This window comes from Melozone crissalis, unplaced genomic scaffold, assembly GCF_028551555.1.
Source record: "Melozone crissalis strain CALT ecotype California unplaced genomic scaffold, PUWL_Pcris_2 ptg000034l_1, whole genome shotgun sequence".
NCBI classification, from domain to species: Eukaryota; Metazoa; Chordata; class Aves; order Passeriformes; family Passerellidae; genus Melozone; species Melozone crissalis.
In genome coordinates this window covers 25,913,456-25,934,257 of record NW_026535812.1, presented here as the reverse complement: position 1 = coordinate 25,934,257, position 20,802 = coordinate 25,913,456, and the positions used below count along the sequence as shown (strand labels likewise).

The following is a 20,802-nucleotide window of genomic DNA, read 5'->3' as shown; positions in this document are numbered from 1 at the left end:
GGCGCCTGCGCGGGGCCGGGGCCGCGGGACACCCTGGGACAGCCTGGGACCCGCTGGGACAGCCTGGGACAGCCTGGGACCCGCTGGAACACCCTGGGACAGCCATGCCCCAGATGTGCCCCAGCCCATGCCCCAGCCGTAGCCCAGATGTGCCCCAGCCTGTGCCCCAGCCCGTGCCCCAGATGTGCCCTAGATGTGCCCCAGCCCGTGCTCCAGTCCGTGCCCCAGATGTGCCCCAGACGTGCCCGAGATGTGTGAGGCGCTCCCGGAGGCGCCGCTTTGGCCCCGGAGCCGCTGCGCGCCCCCTGGCGACGGGGCGGGAGCCGCTGCATAGCCACGCCTCCGGCGGGGCCGGGCCCGCCCCTCCGCCACTGAGTGACAGCCACCGTGACCAATGGGCTCTCCCGGGCCACCGCCCGCGACGGAGCGACGGCAGGCGGGACTTCCGGCGCGGGCGCCGATCGCAGGGAACGCGCCATGGCGTCGGCCTAGGCCGCCCGGGGACCGCGGGCCGCAGGTGAGCGCGGGGCGGGTCCCCCGGGCCGCAGGTGAGCATTGGGGCGCGGCCGCTAGGCTCCCCGGGCGCTCCGAACGTGCGGCGGCCGAGCACTTTCGGGCCTGCCGCTCCATTGCGCAGTGCTTATTCGCCTCCACCTTTGGAGTGGCGGGGCGGGGCCAGGTTTCGTGGGCGGCTTAGGCCCTGCCGGGGCTGAGCCCGGCTGGAGCGGCTGCGGTCCCGGGACTGCCGGGAACTGCCGGGAACTGCGGGAGGGAGATGAGCGACGCGGAGCGGAGGCCTCTAGAGCGCTCCCCGAGCGTCGCGCCTGGCCCGGTGGAAGCTCGACCCCTGGTCGCGCGTTCCGTCCCTGCCGGGTGTGCGGTATTGAGGCGGGCTGGGGCTGCTGGTTGAGCTTGCGGGAGGATGAGTAGCGTCGAGTCTGACTAGCTGAAAGCCAAGTTTTTAGTAAAAACGGTAAAATTAATTGCGAGGAGTTCTTCCTGCATCTTAACAGGTGTGAATGCTGATCTTACTTCGCGTGCGTCAGTGTCCAGTTTTGTGGTAGGTCTGAGATGGACGTTTGTGTCAGTAATGATACGATGGCATCAAAATGCAAGAATTCAGAAATGGGGAGATTAGAGGACGTGAATGAGAATTACTGTTATTAGCTGGCTAGTTTTTGTTAATCCTCTGCTTATGAAATTTTGGAAGGTGCAGCCCAGTCTACCAAAATATTTGGAATTTGTCACGAAGTTTCTGTACGTTCATATGTTTGTTTTTGTGATTGCTGTAAGATTTACAATCACGCTTGGCTTTAAAAGAATAGAATTTAAGTTTGTTTCATACAAATGTACAAGTTATTTTTTTTCTGGAAGTGGGAAGGAAAAGCTGTTTTATTGAGAGAGTTAAAATGTAAACATAACCATGTGACTATAGAATTGCTTTGTGTTGTATTATGCTCTGAAACAGATTTTGAGTTGATTGAGATACAAATATCTAAAAATTTCATATTTAGGTGTAGTTTGTGAAGCTTGACCTGTGAACATTTGCCAAAAGCTATGAAAGTTCCTGTCTGTGTCTCTGAGTTGTGCAATGCGTTTGTGACCTTTATCTTGTATGTGCTTGGTGTGTTTACTGCAGGGGTGTTTTGCTGCTCATGGCTGTGCTGGTCCAGCACACCCCACGTTTTCCCCTCCTCATTTCAGACCCATGACAGGGGGATGCAGCACCTCAGGCACAGTTCGGTTTGTGCATTCTAGCATGGAGAGTGCAAAGAAATACTCAAAGTTGTTTAAGGACAACTTTGTCTATACACACTGGTAAAGCACGTGTGAAGCGTGGAAGGTTACTGCAGAGTCAGGCTGAACTTGTTTTGTTTAGTTCACAGTAGAGCCCTTTTCCACACACCTGCCTTTCTGTGTGCTCTGAGCTGCCTCCCTCAGCTGAGAGGGGCATGCTTTCCAAGAGCCATGGAATTTCAGGAATTGTAAGGCTTTTTGGCTTGCATCTGAGACGTCAGACCTGAGGACAGAAGAATTTGTGTGCATGTAACTTTGATGGGGAAGAGTGCACTGCATATGCATTTTGTTTGCAAGGACCACTGTAATTCTTGTGTTTTCTAAGCTTGCTTAATGCTCTAGTGCTTTTCTGTGTGCTGGACTTACCGTGTTGGTTAAAGTGCTCTGGTAGCTTCAAGTGTATTGTTGTTTCTGTCATAGTAAAAATGGCTGTGTTTTTGAAACAATGGTTCTTTTATCCTCCCAGTTTCACTGATGTTCTCTTTTTTAGGGCAGGCTGATGAGAGAATGTGATAAATCTTAATTTAGTAATAAAAGTTCATTAGTTGTGTAACTCACTACTATTTCTTTCCTGTGAGTGTAACTTCATTTCTGTGAACCAGTTGAAGAATTCACAAAGCATTATATGTCTGATTCTGGCCAAGTTGGAATCATGTTGTTAATTAACAACATTAAGAGTTGTTAATGTCATATCAGTTTTGGAGAACAGAGTGACAAAACTTTCAATACTACAGTTGAAAGTACCAGTATCAGCTGTTTCCTCCAAATACTAATAATAAATTCTAGTTATCTTCATGTTAGCTTAAATCAAGTTTATCTCTCTGGTATTTGCTTTAAATAATGTTGAGAGCCCCACATTATTGGACAATGCTTTTTGGTTGAAAAACCCATGAAGGGTAGGTCAGAAGGACAGGAATTCTTAGGTTTTTCTTGATTCTGAAAAAGAAAGTAGTAGTAGTAGTGTTGGCTGTGATTTCTCAATTAAGTCAATAGTTTTCAGAAGAAATAGCTACAGTCAAATGAAAACAAATTCACATGAAAGCAATTGTATAAGAAGCCACAGTTTGGAGGTTTTTGACAAAAAATTGTTTCAACTAACATTTTGTATGACTTAATAGAATTTTTTGAGAAGTACTTTATTAACTACTCCAGTAAAAGAAGTTAGTGGAGATCCAGATGTTCAGATAATTACATTAAGTGCATACTGTGCACTTTTGCAACTTGTCTGTTAATGATTTTAATTCTTATAGCTATGTTGGACCCAGAAATGGGCCCATTGTTTTGTGTTACAGCTATTTTTTGTAATTTCCAGTCATTTCTTATTTTGAGGCTGGAAGAATCTCTAGAGACATTCAGACAGCTGTGGACCCTACACTTCTCTTACATTCAGGAGTGAAAGTGGTTATATTTCCCCTGAATGTAGCACTTCACTGGTGCTTGTTTTGTACTCATGAGTATGAGGTGTACTGGAGCATGTTTATTTAAATTCTGAATGTGAGGTTTTCTAGCTTGATCATGTTTAGGTGTGAGCTTCTGTAAAGGGAAAAAGATACTTTGTGCTTTCTGTATTCTTAAGAGGTTGCTTGCCCACCGTCATGGTGTAGCTAAGCCTGAGAGAAATCTCAAGTTCCTTCAAGTTGGTATCGCATTGCTTTTGTAAGTGTATTTTTGGAATCCATACTTTTAGTGGAATTATTCAAGGTACATCAGGAATTTTGCTGATTTGGATTTGTGCTAGAAGAAGGGAAGTTTAAAATGAAGTGTCTAAGGATGATTAATGTAATGTGAATGATCATCCCTTTGTACCCCTTGCATTGCTTTGTGGTACCTGAAGCCTTTTCAAGTCTTGCTCTTACAGTTTTTGTTGTTTATGCATGCTGTCACTCCCATGGAGGGACATGCTTCTAGCAAAAGGAACTTCTAAAGTAATCATATAACTTCTGAAATAACCCTATAACTTTAGGATTACTTGTTTCTCAAAGGTATACATTGAATAATATTTTGCATATGAAGAGTTTTAAGTGACCAAGAGTCCTGTAAAATGACACAGGAAAGTATTTGGTGTGTGCCTTGACTCTGATTCTTTTCTTGCAGGTATTGAATAAAATATGCTGTTATCAATAGGAATGCTGATGTTGTCTGCCACTCAGATATACACTATTGTGACCGTGCAGTTGTTTGCCTTCCTGAATCTTTTACCTGTGGAGGCAGATATTTTAGCAGTAAGTATAATAATACTTTTCTACATGGATGAAATATCTGTGATATTGAATTATCTCTTCAAGTGTTCCATTAATGAATCAGTTGATACTATTCTGTAAAAACTTTTTGAAGAAAAAATACACAGAAACAAGGCAGATAGATAATCGCTTCATCATGGCACTGATGTGATCATTTTATTGTGAAGTTTTAAACTTTTTACTGTAAGCACAATTTCCCTTTCCCCTCTTTTCTCTGTCACCAAGTCTGAGCTTCCTCTTTTCATAAAAACCTGACTCATTCTTGCTTCTTCCTCTCTTAGAAAAGTTACTTAAAAGAAAACAAATAACTCACCCCAACCTCAAAAAAGAAAAACAGAGCACTTTGGAAATATAGTTGGGGTTGTTTTCCTATTTAAGCTTTGTGTCTGGTATTCTAAAACAATACTGTATAAAAATGAAGTGTGTTTTATTCTTAGATATTTGGAAGTTGCAGATTTATTCTGAGAATATCTTGAAGTAAGAAACTAAGAGATGAACTAGATACTAAACTGCTGTACAAAGGAGCCAGTGGAATGCTTAAAAGATGCTCAGAAGAGGGAATGTTTGCATTGTGTCACATGGAATTGCTGGTGCACAGATCACTTGCAGTCTTGAGAGATTTCACCATTTAATGATTAACCATTTGTTAGCAAAACTCTGGCCAAAGTTTTCGGTTCCTACCAAGGAAAGAAGTTCTTCTTTTCCCTTTACATTTAGGACTGGTCTTATGCTTCTATGTTCTCATATAGTTGCAGCCTCAAAGGATCATGTCTATGTAAAGTGCTGTTATGTGAGACAGGATTAGTTATTTTTTTAAAAAGGGGTAAAAAGAAATAGGCTTGTGTCAAACTCCTGGCTTAAGCTGGGGCTTGTCAAGTGATTCAAGGGCCAACTGGCAGTAGCCTGAGCTCAGGACATTCTGAAGAAGGTGAATGGAAGGTGGTGCACCGATGCTCTCTGTGGTGGAAGGTCTGGAGGAGAGATTGTGTGGGGCACATTGGTTACATAGAATAAAGAAACTTCTTTGAAATTTGGCTCCATTCCTACCTCTTTCCCCTCAAAGTCTGTGGGAAGAAAGCTCTTTCCAAACATTGCTCCTTTGGAAGACTTCAGCTAAATCATGGCAGTGTTTTTCTCTGAACTGTGGTTTGAACTCCCCTCTCCCAGCCTGGCTGGTAGGAAACATCCCTCTGAAACAAACAGGATCCTTACTTGGCTGTTCTGTGTGACAGTTGGATGATACGATGAATAGACAAACATTTCTGACTCACTAAACTGTTTAATAAAACAACTGATGCATGTTCAAGTCTGTTAATTGTAGAGTTCACCACTTTTGCAGGAAACTTTTTTTAAATTAAAAAATATGCCATAAATACACAGTATTTTTTTCTGTTTGAATTCTGTGTTGGTTTGGCATGTTATACAGCCAGAGGAGATGAACTAAGAAAGGAGAAACAAAGCTTACACATATTTAGGGTCTTTTACAGTATTCCTCTATGTTAAAATTAAAACTCATAGTTATTATAAAACAAAACTAGAGATACTTTTCAGCGACTGTTCTGAGTGTATAGTAGGGAATTGGGAAGGGATGGCATATGGAGGCTACAGTAAAGCAACTCTTAAAAGTTTGCTTTCCCTGTACACAGATGAATTCAGGGCAAAACTACCATCCACCACTACCGTCCAAAGAAAACTCCACATCCAAGTGTCCCCGCTCTTCAGGTTTTTGCTTGCTTGGTTTGTTTGTAGTTTCTGCTGTGCACATATGATAGTATTTGAATTTTATACAGTAGAAAGAAAGATTTGCCATGTAAATAGTTCAACAAAATATCTATTACTTACTTTCTTGTTTTGACAGCTAGATAAGAAAAGAATGATGTTAACATGTGAGTAGAAGACAGGTGGAATCAGCAGTTTTGTGATTTCATTGGCATGGTCACAAGATGTCCTATGTCTGATAAATACTTTAATCTAAAAAAATACACAGTGATATTTGGTTTGTTTATACTTGTTAACTATTTGTCTTGTTGCAAACCTAATTTTTTTTTTTTAAATTATTTCTCTTAGTATAACCTTGAAAATGGAACCCAGACATTTGATGATCTACCTGCTAGATTTGGCTACAGACTGCCAGCAGAAGGCTTGAAGGTAAAAAGAAACCCATATGTGTATATATATATATATAGTGCTTTTTTAAGCTGAGCTAAAGTTTCTTTTCTTCTAGTGTCTGGTATGGAGCTGTGTTGTGGCTTTGTGCTGAGCACAGGGCTGATTGCACAGAGGTGATTTTGTTCCTCCTGGCAGTGCCCCCACAGCCAAGGCCTGTTTGCTCCCACCTGCTGCCACGCTGCTGAGGAGGGTGGGAGTGCGTGGCAGGCTGGGAGAAGGCACAGCCAGGACAGAGGAGCCAGAACGATCAAAGGGGTATTGCAGACCCTGTGGCATCATCCTCAGTATATGAACTGGGGGCAGGGAAGAGAAAGGCCTTTTGAGTATGGTGTTTGTCTTCCCAAGTCACTGCTGTGTGTGATGGGCCCTGCAACACCTGCCTGCCTATGGAGGAAGCAAATTCATTCTTTATTTTCCTTGGCTTGTGTGTGTGGCTTTTGCTTTTCTTATTACCCTGTCTCTATGTGGACCCACAAGTTCTTTAGCTTCCACCCTTCCAATTCCCTCCCTGATGCTGTGGGTGGGGGAGTGAGTGAGCAGCTGCACGGGGCTTGAGGCCTGGGTGGGGTAAAACCCCCACAATCCTTTTTGGCACTCAGTGTGAGGCACAAAGGGTTCGAGATAATGACAGATTTGATTGGGAAGTGCTAGATTGAATTTGAATGTTGAATATGTTTAAAGAGAACTGTATCTGCTGAGCATTTCCTCTGCAAGATAAAAAAGATAAAAATTAAAGGAATGTAGTGCAAAGGAAAAATAAAGACAGAAATTATTAATCAACTGCTCAAATAAAACAAATAAGCAAAGGATCTGATGTTGCCTGTGAAAAGGCAGATTCTTTTACAAGGAAGTGACATTTGGTAATCTTTGTCTACTTAAAGAGATTTTGCTAGAATTTTTATCAAATATATTAAAAATAGATAAATAATGGAAATCTTACTAAGAAGTTTGATAGACCACTGTTTTCTGTGTTTTGATGGCAATACTGATACATGATGTCAGTTACCTTGCACTGGAATCAGCAGAAGACAGACTAAATTTTGTGTGATACAGTTTTTTGAAAAATCTGTTTAGAAGATTCATTGTCTCAGTACAGTCCGACCTTGGGAAGCCCCTTGACCCTGTGAAGGGGTGGCATGGCAAGAGGGATGTGTGTGGCCCGGGTTAATTATGCTGTATAAAGCAGCTGTAGCTCAGTTTTTTGGGAAGTTACACTGCTGTGTGTTTGCTACTCTTGTTGCATTGCTGAAGCTCAGGGGCTGCGGCTCTGCAGTGGTGCCTTTGGCTGTGCCAGTGCTGGGGTCCGGGGCAGGGATTGTGGTTGATCCTGTGCCCTCTCCTTACATGGTTTCCCTTCAGTTGCAGTCCACACCCCATAGCAGATGAGAAGGTACCCCCATTCTCCCAGTGCCCCTTAAGGCGTGGGTTACACTCACGCTCTTTTATTTTACTCTGTATCAATATTTGAGGAAAATGCAGATACACATATACATTTTTGTTACTTATCTGTTGGAGTGTCTTCTTGAAATAGCATCATGTTGGGTAGGGATGCTGGGCCATGACTTGAAAACTGGTCATAATAATATCAAGAGAAGGCACTAGGAAGTGCTGATCTATTAAATTAGCAGAAAATATGCAGGTGGCTTTTAATTATTTTTAAAATTTTTCTTAATCCCATTTTCATTGACATGGAAAAACGTATAAATATTATACCATATGGAATTGTAAAAGTCACCTAGTATTAGAGAAGACAGAAGTAAGATGTAAAGGTTTGCAAATGTTAGTGGAACTGGAAAGGGAAAAATTGTATTGACTTCATGCAAAAGGATTAATATGTAAAAACTGTCCAAGATGGATATGGCCATGGGAATACAGGTTAGCCTTTATCAGTATTTTGTGCTGGATTAGAAATTCCGAAGACTTGATGTCTTCTGAAATACAGCCGCAAGAATGTCTTTTACAGCAGGATAATTACTTTTCCTGTCTTTAGTGTGGTCAGTACACTCACTTGGAAGACAGGAAGATCTGTAGGTGGACTGAGTGAAACTAACAGAAGAGAGATGAAGTTGAAAATAAAATGGGAAAGAACTGTGAGAGGTTAAATAAATGCATCTTCCTTAGACAGCAGTGATAAGGCGCATTTTGCTCTTTCTGGGTTCTGCTGAGGTAGTAGCTGTCCAGATATACTGGTGACAGTAGTAACTGGTGTGAAGGCTTTTATTCATAACTTTTATCTCTGTAATATAAGATAGAGGAGGTAGAAACTAAATTATTTTAAAATAAATTTCCTATGGTGGTGTTAATGCTGTGGACTGGTGTCACAGTCCTGTTGCTTAGAAAAGTACATAAAAGCCAGGTGAATATCCAGTTCAGTTCTAGTCTTCACATTCACGGGAGTAGTTGCTGAGACTATGCATTTTGGTGTGCTGTGCTGAGTTCAGCATCAAGGGGCAAGGTCTCCCTCTCTCTGGCTGCCTGACCTGAGGTGCTCTGCAGTGACAGGAACCATTTGTTTCCTCTGGAGTCACGTTTGTACAAGTCAGTGTCAGTAAGTTTGTTCATTTTGGATAAAATGTATTTTCTGTTTCACTCTGGCAATTGAAACACTTGTGCATGAGAAAGGAGGTTGTGTCCGGTCATCCAGGCAATTTAGGGCTTGTGGGAAGTTCAGGCTTCCTTGCTTTTTTTGCTGTGGCGGTGGCTACATGGAATCAGTCATGTGGCAGTGATTCATCTTGCTGTTCCCTTTGAACGATGTATGAAGGTTTATGACTGAGTTGTGTTTCCTTTTACAGCTTAGAATTCTTAAACAAAAATTTAGGCAGACCACCTTCCAAATTCTGGAGAAGGGGAGTTTGCATTGTATTAACCCCATGGAGGCTGTGAATAGCCCGTGTGGGCAGGAAGTTGTTTTATGTTTATTCTGTCTGTAAGCCTGTAGGGCCCCAAAAACTGCCTCTGCAACGTTGTTAATGTTGCAGTGTTGAATGTAACCCCTATGCAAGGGGAAAAAAAAGGAAAAAAAGCTGGTGATAAGGGGAAAGGGTGGACTGCTCTTTAATTCCATGTTGCCCTTTTAATCCCAAAGGGTAATAAAGTACTACAAGAATTCCTGTAACTCAGGAATTTCTGTGCAATTTCCCTCAAGCAAGCTTCATTTCCATGCCCAGTCAGTGTTATCATGGGGAGAAGGTATGTTAAAGCTGTGTAGTTGTTTACTGACTATATTGGGAATCGGAGGGTGATTAAGTGACCCAAGTAGTGAGCCAATTTAATACACCAGAAATAGATATAAGGAGCTTTGATTCTGACCTTTTTAACTCTTAGACAGCCCTGTGTCTTAATTAAGACAGATGTCATCGCATGTGTAGAAATGGAGTTTTAGAACTGAATATTATACTAAAACTTTCTCTTTGCATTAAGATTTTAATTACTTTTTAAAAATGCTATATTTGTTACAATAGGATGAAATACTCTTTCAGATGTTGTGATTAAGATTTATTAGTAAGCAAGTTGTAAAAAACTATTTGTCAGATTCTACAGTAAGTGGCTGTAGACTGCTGACAGAAGGCCACCATCTCAGCCACCTAAAAACTCAAAGATTGCTTCAAAATTGATATTTCCAGAGTTTCCTACTTCTTGAAGCTTTCAGCCATAGCTTATTGAGTGATCTTTGCTTACCATAGCAAACCAACTGTTTTGTATGGTAGGTCAGTGCTGGGGTCATATAGATGGAACTTTGCTTGTGTTCTGTTGTTAATTGGCGAGTGCTGAGTTTGTGGTGGTGTTTCTTAGGCCATTGTATTTGTGGTTTCCTGTATTAGTCTCATATGTCCTAGAACAATAGTTACACTATGTTAATGTAGTGTATGCTGTCTTTTTTCCTGAATTACTCTGCAGAGTCTGAGTATGATGGGATTAGAAAAACTGTGTTTTCTTCTAAACTTTCTAATTATTTACAGATATAAAAATTCTGATAAATCAAAATATGTAGTCAGGGAAGTAGCAGAAATCTTCCTATGGTATAGGACTGAGCTGATAATAACAATTTTTTTAGCTATTGTATGAAAATGTGCCATTTTCTTTCCATATACTTGACTACTGACCCTTTTGTTAAAAAGAAATGAAACTTCTTTTTCTGCTCCTGTTTTCTAGGGATTTCTAATAAATTCCAAACCAGAGAATGCATGTGAACCTATAGCCCCACCTCCACTGAGAGACAACTCCTCTGGTGCTTTTATTGTGTTAATCCGAAGGCTGGAGTGCAACTTTGATGTCAAGGTAAGATGTGATTTTCCCCCCACCCTCTGTTTCAAACAGTTTATTGGTGCTTCAGAAAAAATTCTATAGCTAACAGTGGAATAGATATGGATATGAAGGGAAGGGAGAGTTTTATTGTCTCCAGACAGATAAACCAGAGCTCACCAAGTCCAACCAATGGCTTACCTGTGACTAAACACCATTATGTGAACTACACCAGAGCACTGAGTGCCGTGCCCAGGCTTTTGTTAAACACCTCCAGGGATGGAGACTCTACCATCTCCAATGTTTTATCACCCTTTCTGTGAAGAAATTCTTCCTGATGTCCAGCCTGAACTTCCCTGGCACAGCTTTAGACTATGTCCCCTTGTCTTACTGATGGTTGCCTGGGACAAGAGCCCTATTCCCACCTGGCTGAACCTTCCTGTTGGAGCTGTGGAGAGTGAGAAGATCACCTGTGACCTCCTTTTCTCCAGGCTGAGCCCCCAAGCTCCTTCAGCCACTCCTTGTGCTTTAGACCCTGCCCCAGCTCTATTCCCTTCTCTGGACATGCTCCAGCCACTTGATTTTTAAGGTTACTTCCAACCCTTAATGTTCTCTGATTTTAAAAATGCAAAATTAGAATGATTTCTGTTTGACTGTGGCTTTCTTGAAAATTAATCTGATACAATGAGGCAGCTAAGGATGTCTTAAAGAAAATAGGGATCTTCAGTTTGTTGTTGAGTTTCATGAACTAAAAGGAGATTTCAGCTGTGTTTGCTTTTGCTGCTGTGTGGTAGATTCCGTTATGTGGTGATTGAACCATATAAATTGTACGTAGACTGTAGCTTCCACCTGCAGAGGCAGGTTCACTGCATGTCATCTGCCTTCACATCAGACTTGGGAATGGCACATAGTCTGTCCTGGGAATCGTGCCACTGTGTGTGCATATGGCTCAGTGGGAAAACAAAGGGGGCAGAAGTCCTCTACTTCTGTCTTAGGTTGAAAATGACAAGTGTTACAAGTGCAGGTGTAAGTTATTTCTTGATTTGTTTATGCATGCACTGTGGATATTTTGGCCAAATTCTCAACCATACATGTATGTTAACATCTCTAAGTGGATTTGCTTTTTTTTTCAATATTGGAATTTCTCAAGGTGTCTACATTCTGCATCTTCCAGTATCATTGTTCTGCTGTTTGAAATAGTCATTACCAATATGGAAAGAGAATTGGTGTTGTTGGGATGAAACCCAAAAGTTTCTCAAGGTGCTATAAGTGCTTTTTGCAGCTTGTGCAGAGATTTTTATACTGTGATGGATGCAGTAAAAGCAATATCCAAGATGAACAGTTGTAACTTAGCTATGTTTGTGTTGGTAATATCGGTAAATGTCATTTCCACGGACCTTGCGTTTTCCTTGTATTGATGAAAAGGTGAGTCTATATTAGAAATGTAATTGGTACACAGGATGTGAATACGTTTGTACCTATAGTTATAATTTTGCACTTTTCCGTGAGAGAGCTTCTTATACCTGGGCTTTCAGGTGAGATATTCCACATCTCTAAAGCACAGAAAAGATACTACTCATCTGACTTGATGAACTCTCAAGTGGTGATATCTAGATTACCAAAGTGAGTTAGTGCCTTTATTTTCAATTATGATTAAATATTTTTAACTATTTGTAGAAAGTTTTTAATTCTGTTTTTTATATATATATATAGTCTGTGTGCAGACAATATTAAAATGGCTTTCTGAAGAAATTTTTACCTGAGTGTAAAAATTTTTATATGATTTTGCTTTGAAAGGTGACACATGGTTTATAGGGGCAAATTATGTCCATATTAATCACTTTGTGAGAGTGCACCTTATCTCAGAAAGCACAGGCAGGCTACTGTGTTTGGAAGCAATAGTCTTTCCAGTAAGCATTTTGTGTGGCTTGCAGGTGTTAAATGCCCAGAGAGCCGGATACAAGGCAGCTATAGTTCACAATGTTGATTCTGATGACCTCATAAGCATGGGATCCAACGACAGTAAGTACAGGTATCACTTCTTCTCTCCTGTTTGAATATCATTTCACCCACTGGAAACGGCAGCACCACCAAAAAAACCGCAAGAACATCAACAACAAAACCACCACCACAAACGAACAAAAACCAAACTAAACAAAAAACCCAGATAAATCCTCTTGATAATAACAGGAAATTTTGTGTAAGAACAAATACATTGACTTGTGCCTTCTCTGAACGTTTCTTTTGGTTTTCCTTCAAATTTCAGTTCAGGTGTTCTGGGCTAGATTTATATTACTTATGTGGAAAATAGCTGATGTATTCTTAGTTAAGTGGAAAAGTAGAAAATGTGCATTTGGAAGGAAAGCAAACTTTATAATATGACATTTTAGTATTTAGAATCATAGAACCATTTAGGTTGGAAAGGACTTTAGATCATGAAGTTCACCTGTGATAGTCATTCCAGTTTGTTGATGCACTGTTGGATGCATCTTCCTGTTCCTCTGGACAAATGGATTCTAGCATATCACCTGCACTAATTTTCAGTTGGAAAGAGAGTATTTAGAGACCAGTGCACCATTTACCATTCTTGTGTTAGCTGTTCCATTTTTAACCTTCATGAAGTGGATATGTTTAGAACATCTTGAAATCTAGTCACAGTGCTAGGTTTGTTCTGTGGTATGTGCTTTGTGTTTCTAGTGCTGTTACTGTTTTCTTTGTGGCATTTCTTTATTTTATTCAGTTTTCAACCTGTTCAGTATGGAACAAGAAAATAAATAAGAGGAAAATAAATTCTTTTCCAGTGGAAATGCCATTGAGTAAACTAGGAGTGAACTTTGACAGGCTACATGGGAGCTGAGGAGTCTGGGCAGTTATGTGAAAGTGGGTTTAATGAATTCTCAACCCATGTGAATCTTATTTTCAGGTTTCACTGAGTAACCAAAATGTAGAACAAGTTCCCAACACACACAGACCTCATAGAGTGAGCTGACGTTCAGCCACGTGTGCTTTTGCCTTGGGGAACCTGACTGCTTTGAGATGGACTAAACTCAGGTTACTTTGAGCTTTAAATGTGAAGTATTAGGGGGCAAATCAATACAATGTGAAGCTGAGGAGAAGGTTTTCTAGAATATGTGACTTACCTTTTGGTAACTTTTCCTTTATTTCTGCCTTCACTGGTAGACAGAGAAGACAACAATTCATCCAGTTTCTTGAGACTGAAATATGTGTTGATTTTCTTCTTTCTTCTTTCTGACCTTATCTAGCCACAGTTGTTTCCAGTATGTTTATTTATGTTTGGGGTGAAAAGGAGGGAAGACAGATTAATTAAAACTTATAGAACCAGTTCACAAAATCATGTAAGTTGCCCGAAATTCTGGAAATCAATGGAGCTATGTGACTTGCTTGAATCTCTGAGTGAAGAATGGTATTCTAGTTAAAATTATGATCCTGTTTTGTCAACATATTTTGGTTTTAGGCTGCCTTTATCCCATTAGGAATTTAAATTTTTCTACCTGCAATAAATTCCCTAGAAATTGTGTAGGAAAAATAATAGTACTTCTATGAAGTAAAGCTGTAACATGCATGTGCGTTGGGCTGGATGTCACTGTGCTAAAATATCGTCCTGTTGTGATAGTCTCATAATGTTCAGGTCTTGTATCTTGAGTACCCATAGATTGTCCACGTAATAATACTTTTACTTTCCTACTTTTTTTTAATACAGTTGAGATTTTAAAGAAGATTGACATTCCTTCTGTCTTTATTGGTGAGACATCAGCTAATTCTCTTAAAGAGGAGTTTACTTACGAAAAAGGGTAGGTTAACTCACATGCAGCTGTGTTACTCCTTGCATTAGATTGTTGTCTCTTTGGAATATTTATGGCTTTAAAGTAGGATGCTGTGATGACAGAGGTTATAGGTGTTTCAGGTGAAGTCTTATGGCTGAGAGCAACCTGTAATGCTTTAGTGAATATTAATTTCGCTGTATGTTTTGATAGCCATGTAACATTTTTTTCATTCTGCTGTCAATGCAGCTATGAGGTGGTTTTTCTGGTTTCTCTAGATTTGATTGAGGTCAGTAAATAGTTTTAACTCTAAAAATGTTCTAAGAAACAGTGTTTTATACTTTTATTTAATTATCTTTACATTGTGTGGGTATGGACTGAATTTTCTGTCTTGCTGTGCACAGGTAGGGTTCCTGTAGGGTTCCTGTGTCTTGTGTGACAGTCTGTTTAAAAATTTTTTTATTGTATTTGCTCATCAGCTTGTTCATTAAGTTCTCATTAATTTAGAAGGTGTTATCTCTTCCTCCCCACAGTGGCCACGTTGTGTTAATCCCAGAGTTCAGTCTTCCTTTGGAGTACTACTTAATCCCTTTCCTAATAATAGTAGGGATCTGTCTTATTCTCATCGTCATATTTATGGTAAGTTTCTTCTTTTAATAATACTTTTTTCTTTCAAATCATCAGGGAGCTGTCACACACTGAAGTTAAAGGAAGAGTCAAGCTGTGTGTACTGCATATATCTGTACCATGCTTACATGTAATCCTTTAGTTTATCACTAAAACAAACAGGTGCAGGACTTTGTCAAAGGGATATCAGAAGCCTTTTGGATGTTCTCCTTAGCGTGTAACTGCTTGTAGGAATTGTGCTCACTGCACTCTTAACTCCACAAGTGCTTGTTTTTTGGCCCCATTCAGAGTGACCTTGTGCTCTTGTACACTGAGAGCATATCCTGCCTTACCAAACTTGATACTCATTAGTCCCACTGCTCCTGGGTGCAGGGCTCACTGTGTTGTACTGCACTCAGGTGTAGCTCTGAGTGTGTGAGCACAGGGCCTCACAGCACAGAGCACTGGTCTCAGCACATGCATGCTGTAGGGGTTCTCAGCTGGGACATCTCTCCTTGAAATGGGAAGGTAGCATAGTTACATATTTCGGGATACTCAGCATCCCATTTTTTTTGTAATCTGTGCCAAAATTATTATTTTACCTTCTAATAAAAAGCAAGTAAAGCATCAACTGTTGTAGAAACACTTAAAATATTTTTCTGCATTAGTATTTTTTGCACTGGAAGTTACATATTTCATTGGCAGTCCTGGGCATGTTTGGCACAATTGCAATTGCAGCAGCTCTGAAAACAAAGCAGAATGATCACCTAAAGATTAATTTCTTTTTAGCAAAGTTTTTGCTACTGTCTTTTACAGTGTCCTTCTCCACAAAACCACCCCAGGAAAGCTAATTGTGTACACAGGACGGTGGGTGAGCTGTGGGAAGGGTCAGGCTGAGGGAGTTGCAGCAAAGGGCTCATACCTGGCTGGTGGCTGGGCTGCAGTGGTGCTCACCAGGGGTCAGTTTTATGGCCAGTTCTCTGCTGTGGTGTTGTCAGCAACCGATACAGAGGAGTTGAATACACACTGAGTAAATATGCCAAGGATACTAAACTAGGAGATACTGATTCCCTTGCCTATAGAGAGGTCTTCACAGAGACAGCTCAACAGACTAGAGCACTGGACAATTAATTGGTGCAGTGAAATTGATTTCAGGGAGGTTCCAGGTTGGATTTGGTCCTCATTCTTTTCTGATTCTGTCCCTGCTTCTTTAAGACAATCTTGTTTTTAATTAGGAGATTTACATGAGACTCTGATTGTCACTAAGGAACTGCATTACAGCAGAAAAACTGCAGTTTGTGCACACAGTTTATTGTTTAGTTGTGGTGAAAGAGCCTGAATGAACAGTTTAGATTCAAATATCCTTTGTTCATTTCTTTGCTTGCCATCATATTTGAAAAAATGTCATATCACAGGTGCTAAAATTAGAAATTGAACAGAAATAGCATCCGGGACTATGAAGAAAATGGAAACAAAATTTTTATTACAGTTATTTGGAGAGCTTTGTATTCCTAGTTATTTAGTTGTTTTTTTGTTTGTTTTTTTTTACTGAGTGATCTTAGTATGGCATAGTATAACATGTAACAATAACTCAAAGTAAACCCTTTACTCCTCAACCTACTCTTTTAGCTAATATTGAAACAGTTCTGATGAATATGGGAATAATTCTCTAAAAGACCTGTAATAATCTAAATCTGTAAGGAAAACTGTTCAAAGTTACTGAATTGTGTTTTGCTCTGCAGTATACTTCCTGCTTTTTACAGGCCTCAGTAGAGGATTACAGCAATGGCCATTATTTTATGTAGGATACATACCTTTTTGTTTCTCTTTCCTCTGAAAAAAACCCTTGTGTACTCTCAGTTCCAAGTGCCATGTTCAGGGAGAACAGCCTTTGGGCTTGTGTGGCTTCATCCTTGTGTTCAGCCAAGGAAAGAAGTTATTCTGTGTTAGCTAGGGTTCCTTTTTGACCAAAATACTGCAAAGCTTCATAAATCAAAACTTCTATTGTTCTTTTATTGGTGTAACTTACTGTTCATGTTATCTTGTCTGTTTCCAGATAACAAAATTTGTTCAGGACAGACACAGAGCAAGAAGGAATCGGCTTAGGAAGGATCAGCTTAAGAAACTTCCTGTACATAAGTTTAAGAAAGGCAAGTTGATCATTCTTTGTCTAACTCACTGGATCATATTGTTTTTAACTCCAGAAACCTTGTAAATCAAAGGGGTATTAAGTTTCAGAGATAATTTTGAGTACACTTGAAATAGGTAGAAGAGTTTTGAGTGAAAGCATACACAACATTTATCTTGGCCCTGTTCTCACTGAAATAGAGGAGTTCTAACACTTCCTTAATGGGAGCAGAGAAGGCCGTGGCTGAGCATTAAAACATTGCTTAAAAAAAATTCAGTGCAGAAATTGCATGCAAGTTCCCAAGCCCATGTGCATGTCAGGAGGGTCTGCTGCAAGGCCTTTAAAGTCAAACTAATTCTCAATTGCATGGTGTAGGAGATGAATATGATGTGTGTGCCATTTGTCTGGATGAATATGAGGATGGAGACAAGCTCAGGATCCTTCCGTGCTCTCATGGTAAGCAACTGCGTTTTAAGTTTGAATTTAGATTAAAAAGAGCTTTCCAAAACACTGTCCAAAACCTACAGTGCATATGTTTAGTAAGTGATTTATAAATCCCATTTTGCTAATATGCAAGCTAAGAAGCTAGCATTCCCACTTTGCATTTTCCTTGGATATACACATAAAAGAAAATCGGGACTAGATGCTGTCCCCTAAATATCAATATTTATTGTAATACTTTTACATTTAAATAAATAGGCCTTCACTTTCCCCAAGACAAAGAAACCACAAAACTGAACTGAGCTCTTGGTGACCTAGAGGTGCAGCTGAAGGGATGGGTCTGTCCTGGAGTCTTCAGCCATGCACTCCACTGCCTGACTGCACTTGGAAGTCAGTTAGTGAAATATTTTCCCTGTCACAGTCTTTCTCGAGTCCAGCCCACTGCAGATGTGTTACAGCTTTCTATACACAGCCCGCACAGCAGATGACAGGCTGAGCTTTTACAACCTCAGTCATAAAACCAATTTCAGACTAGGCTGACAAACAAGGATTTCTCCGAAGAGAAAGAACAAGTCCATGGTATCTCTCCACGTGGGGAACTGTAGAGGTAACCTAACTTGAACACCACCAACCCCCAGCACCAGTCGTGTGTAGAACATGTTTCCAGTGTGCTTGACCAGGTACTAAACATGGTGTTGCTGGCCCATGTAAACACAAGCTCTTTGCCAAGTAAAAGTCTCTCTTACCAAGAAGAGCTGAATTTTTAATACCATAAGTAAGACAAATACTTGTTTTTAAACACAGCCAGTCTAGTTGCAGTGCCAGTTACAGACCTAATTTAAGAGCCACAAAATCACGCAGTAATGTCTTGTAATAATGAAGTGCGTTGATACATGTTGATGTGGGGATGATGATGATGGGCATGCCTGCTGCTAAGTGGATAGAATTGCTCAAAAATCTTTAAGGTTTGTCATCAGATGTGGCCTGTTGTACTACTGCTCTCATTCACTCAGTAAAAAACAGGTATTCATTGCATATACCCAAGTGACTCAGATCCTAAGCCATCAGGTGTTTTGAACAGGCTACATGCCAACAAATTTGGCACTAGAAGTCTGTGTGAGTTACGTTCTAAAATTCTCCAGTGTTACTGAACAGAAATGGTTTAGCAGATTTCCCTGTCCTTTTCACTATTATAATGATGTCCTTGTGTTTTATTTTCTAACAGCATATCACTGCAAGTGTGTGGACCCGTGGCTGACAAAAACAAAAAAAACCTGTCCTGTGTGTAAGCAGAAGGTGGTCCCTTCCCAGGGGGACTCTGACTCGGAGACAGACAGCAGCCAGGAGGAGAATGAAGTGTCTGAGAACACTCCTCTGCTCAGGCCTTTGGCCTCGGCCAGCACACAGTCCTTCGGGGCTCTGTCAGAGTCCCATTCCCATCAGAACATGACCGAGTCCTCGGAGTATGAGGAGGATGACAATGACAATGTTGATAGCAGTGATGCGGAAAATGGGATGAATGAAGAAAGTGTAGTGGTTCAGCTGCAGCCCAGTGAGGACAGGGAGTACAGAGTGGCAAACACTGTCTGAGACTACTAATGACCCATAGGTGTATGAACAAAAGGGTTCTTGAGGCTATTTACAAACCTTTGCATAGGGAATCTCTTTTAATCTGTAATCCATTTGGTTTCTTTGATAGGAGCAGCAGTTCATGTAGTAGTACTCTGGTTAAATCATTACAGGTAGATTATTTTTGATTCAGGTATTCAGTCACACATTGTCTTCTCAAAACCAACACTTAAACTGGACTTCACAATGCTAATGAATAATGTTAATAGTTTATATCAATTGAAATACCGCAGAGACTGTCTCCTGTTGAAATGGGATTTCTCTGGACGTACTTTTATTTCCATTTTGTAGCTACAACTGGGTCATCCTGAGAGCAATATTTATTATATGTAGATATGTGTTACCCCTTAGGCCCAACAAAAACTGTATTTGCATGTTTGTATAGTTTTCCTAAAAATTGTCACCACTGCTGAAAGGAAAAAGTAGAACAGACCAATATTCTATGTGCTGGTATGTTAAAGCAGAAGAAATTCCACTTTTATCTCAACGCAGTGATTCCAAATGATCCTTTGGAGTTTGCCATGGTAGCTGAGTTTAAGCAGTTCTATTGGGCAATTCCCAGGATGAGGAAACTTAGAGTATATGTTTAGTTTTGAGCAATTCACAAGGTCAGGTCAACCATAAGCACATTATTATCCCTCCTTGCTGCTACTACCTTGTGTGGTTTCCAGTGAGGAGGTGGGAGCTGGGAGATAACCGAGACAGAGGTTTTGTTCCACACAGAAAAAAAAGTTTAGGGTAAGTAATATATTGATCCTTGGCTCATATACCTCTTACTAAGAGCATTTTATGCTGCATTAGTCTGCTAAACTGTATATAAAAAATTGTTCTTTTCAAATACCTGATTTGAAAACAAGTGCTTACACCAGTCTCACAGAACTCAGTACTTACCAGTGTATCACAAAAAAGGTAGATTCTATATAATACCTCTGTAACTATGTAGAAAGTAAAACCATGCATATACTCAAATGGAGATTTTTTTATATGGCCTTGACTAAGGAAAGCTTGAAAGAATGTTAATAAACATGTTTTCCACTTTAAATATCAAAAGGACTTTATTGAACTTTTGCATCACTTGAGGCCTTGAGTACTCACCTCCATTACTGAGGCTGAAGTGCTTTTGAAGATGTGTAACGTGGAACTGTTGGGAGCCCAAGCAGATGTTTCCTGCATCGTACTGTGAATCACAGTACAAGGGGTTGCACTGACCAGTGCTATGTGCAGGGGTCGTCTTAGTTCTGCAGAAGACCTTCATTTTTGTTCACTTGTAGCTTGAGGAGGAGTTTGGACTGGCCAGAGTCTGTAGTTTGCCTGGGGGAGTGTGAAGGAGGACCAGGGTGCTCTGAGCAATTCCTGCCCAGCTGGCAGCACCTGCAGAACCACAGCCCAGTGCCAGACCCCTGGACCAGCAATGGCAGGTGAGGCTCCCAGATGTGGTTTCTGACCTTACACTCTATGCAGCCACATACTCTGCAGTGCAGATCAGTTTTCTGGGCCTGGCTGAGAGCAGGGAAAGTTTATTTTGCACAATAAGGCACAGCAAAAGGGTAATAACAAAAGGATGATTCATCTCCAAACCACTGCTGCCAGCAGCCATGGGGTAATGACAGCCAGTGTAGTGGTATATTTTCACAAGGCAAAATTCCCCTTCACCATGCAAATATCTAGGTGAGTCCAAATGGGAAAATGGTTTCTGAAAATGTAATTACTGCGCTGAAATATTTTTCTTAAAATAGGTCCCTGCTGTTGCTGTGAGTGCATATGA

At 40.6% G+C, this 20,802-nt stretch overlaps 1 protein-coding gene across 2 annotated transcripts; it reads left to right on the top strand.

The window, feature by feature from the left end:
• Nucleotides 1-430: 430 nt before the first annotated feature.
• Nucleotides 431-20,087, top strand: RNF13 (ring finger protein 13). Of its 2 annotated transcripts, none has more exons than XM_054282387.1 (10): nucleotides 431-517; nucleotides 3,892-4,019; nucleotides 6,105-6,185; nucleotides 10,362-10,487; nucleotides 12,386-12,473; nucleotides 14,173-14,263; nucleotides 14,767-14,872; nucleotides 16,896-16,989; nucleotides 17,343-17,423; nucleotides 18,634-20,087. In XM_054282387.1, the coding sequence occupies exons 2-10, from the start codon at nucleotides 3,906-3,908 to the stop codon at nucleotides 18,996-18,998; spliced, it is 1,146 nt and encodes a 381-aa protein (XP_054138362.1). In that variant the 5' UTR covers nucleotides 431-517; nucleotides 3,892-3,905; the 3' UTR covers nucleotides 18,999-20,087. The 2 variants fall into 2 exon arrangements, with proteins under 2 accessions (XP_054138362.1, XP_054138361.1); XM_054282386.1 differs by having other exon boundaries at nucleotides 444-548.
• Nucleotides 20,088-20,802: the final 715 nt, after the last annotated feature.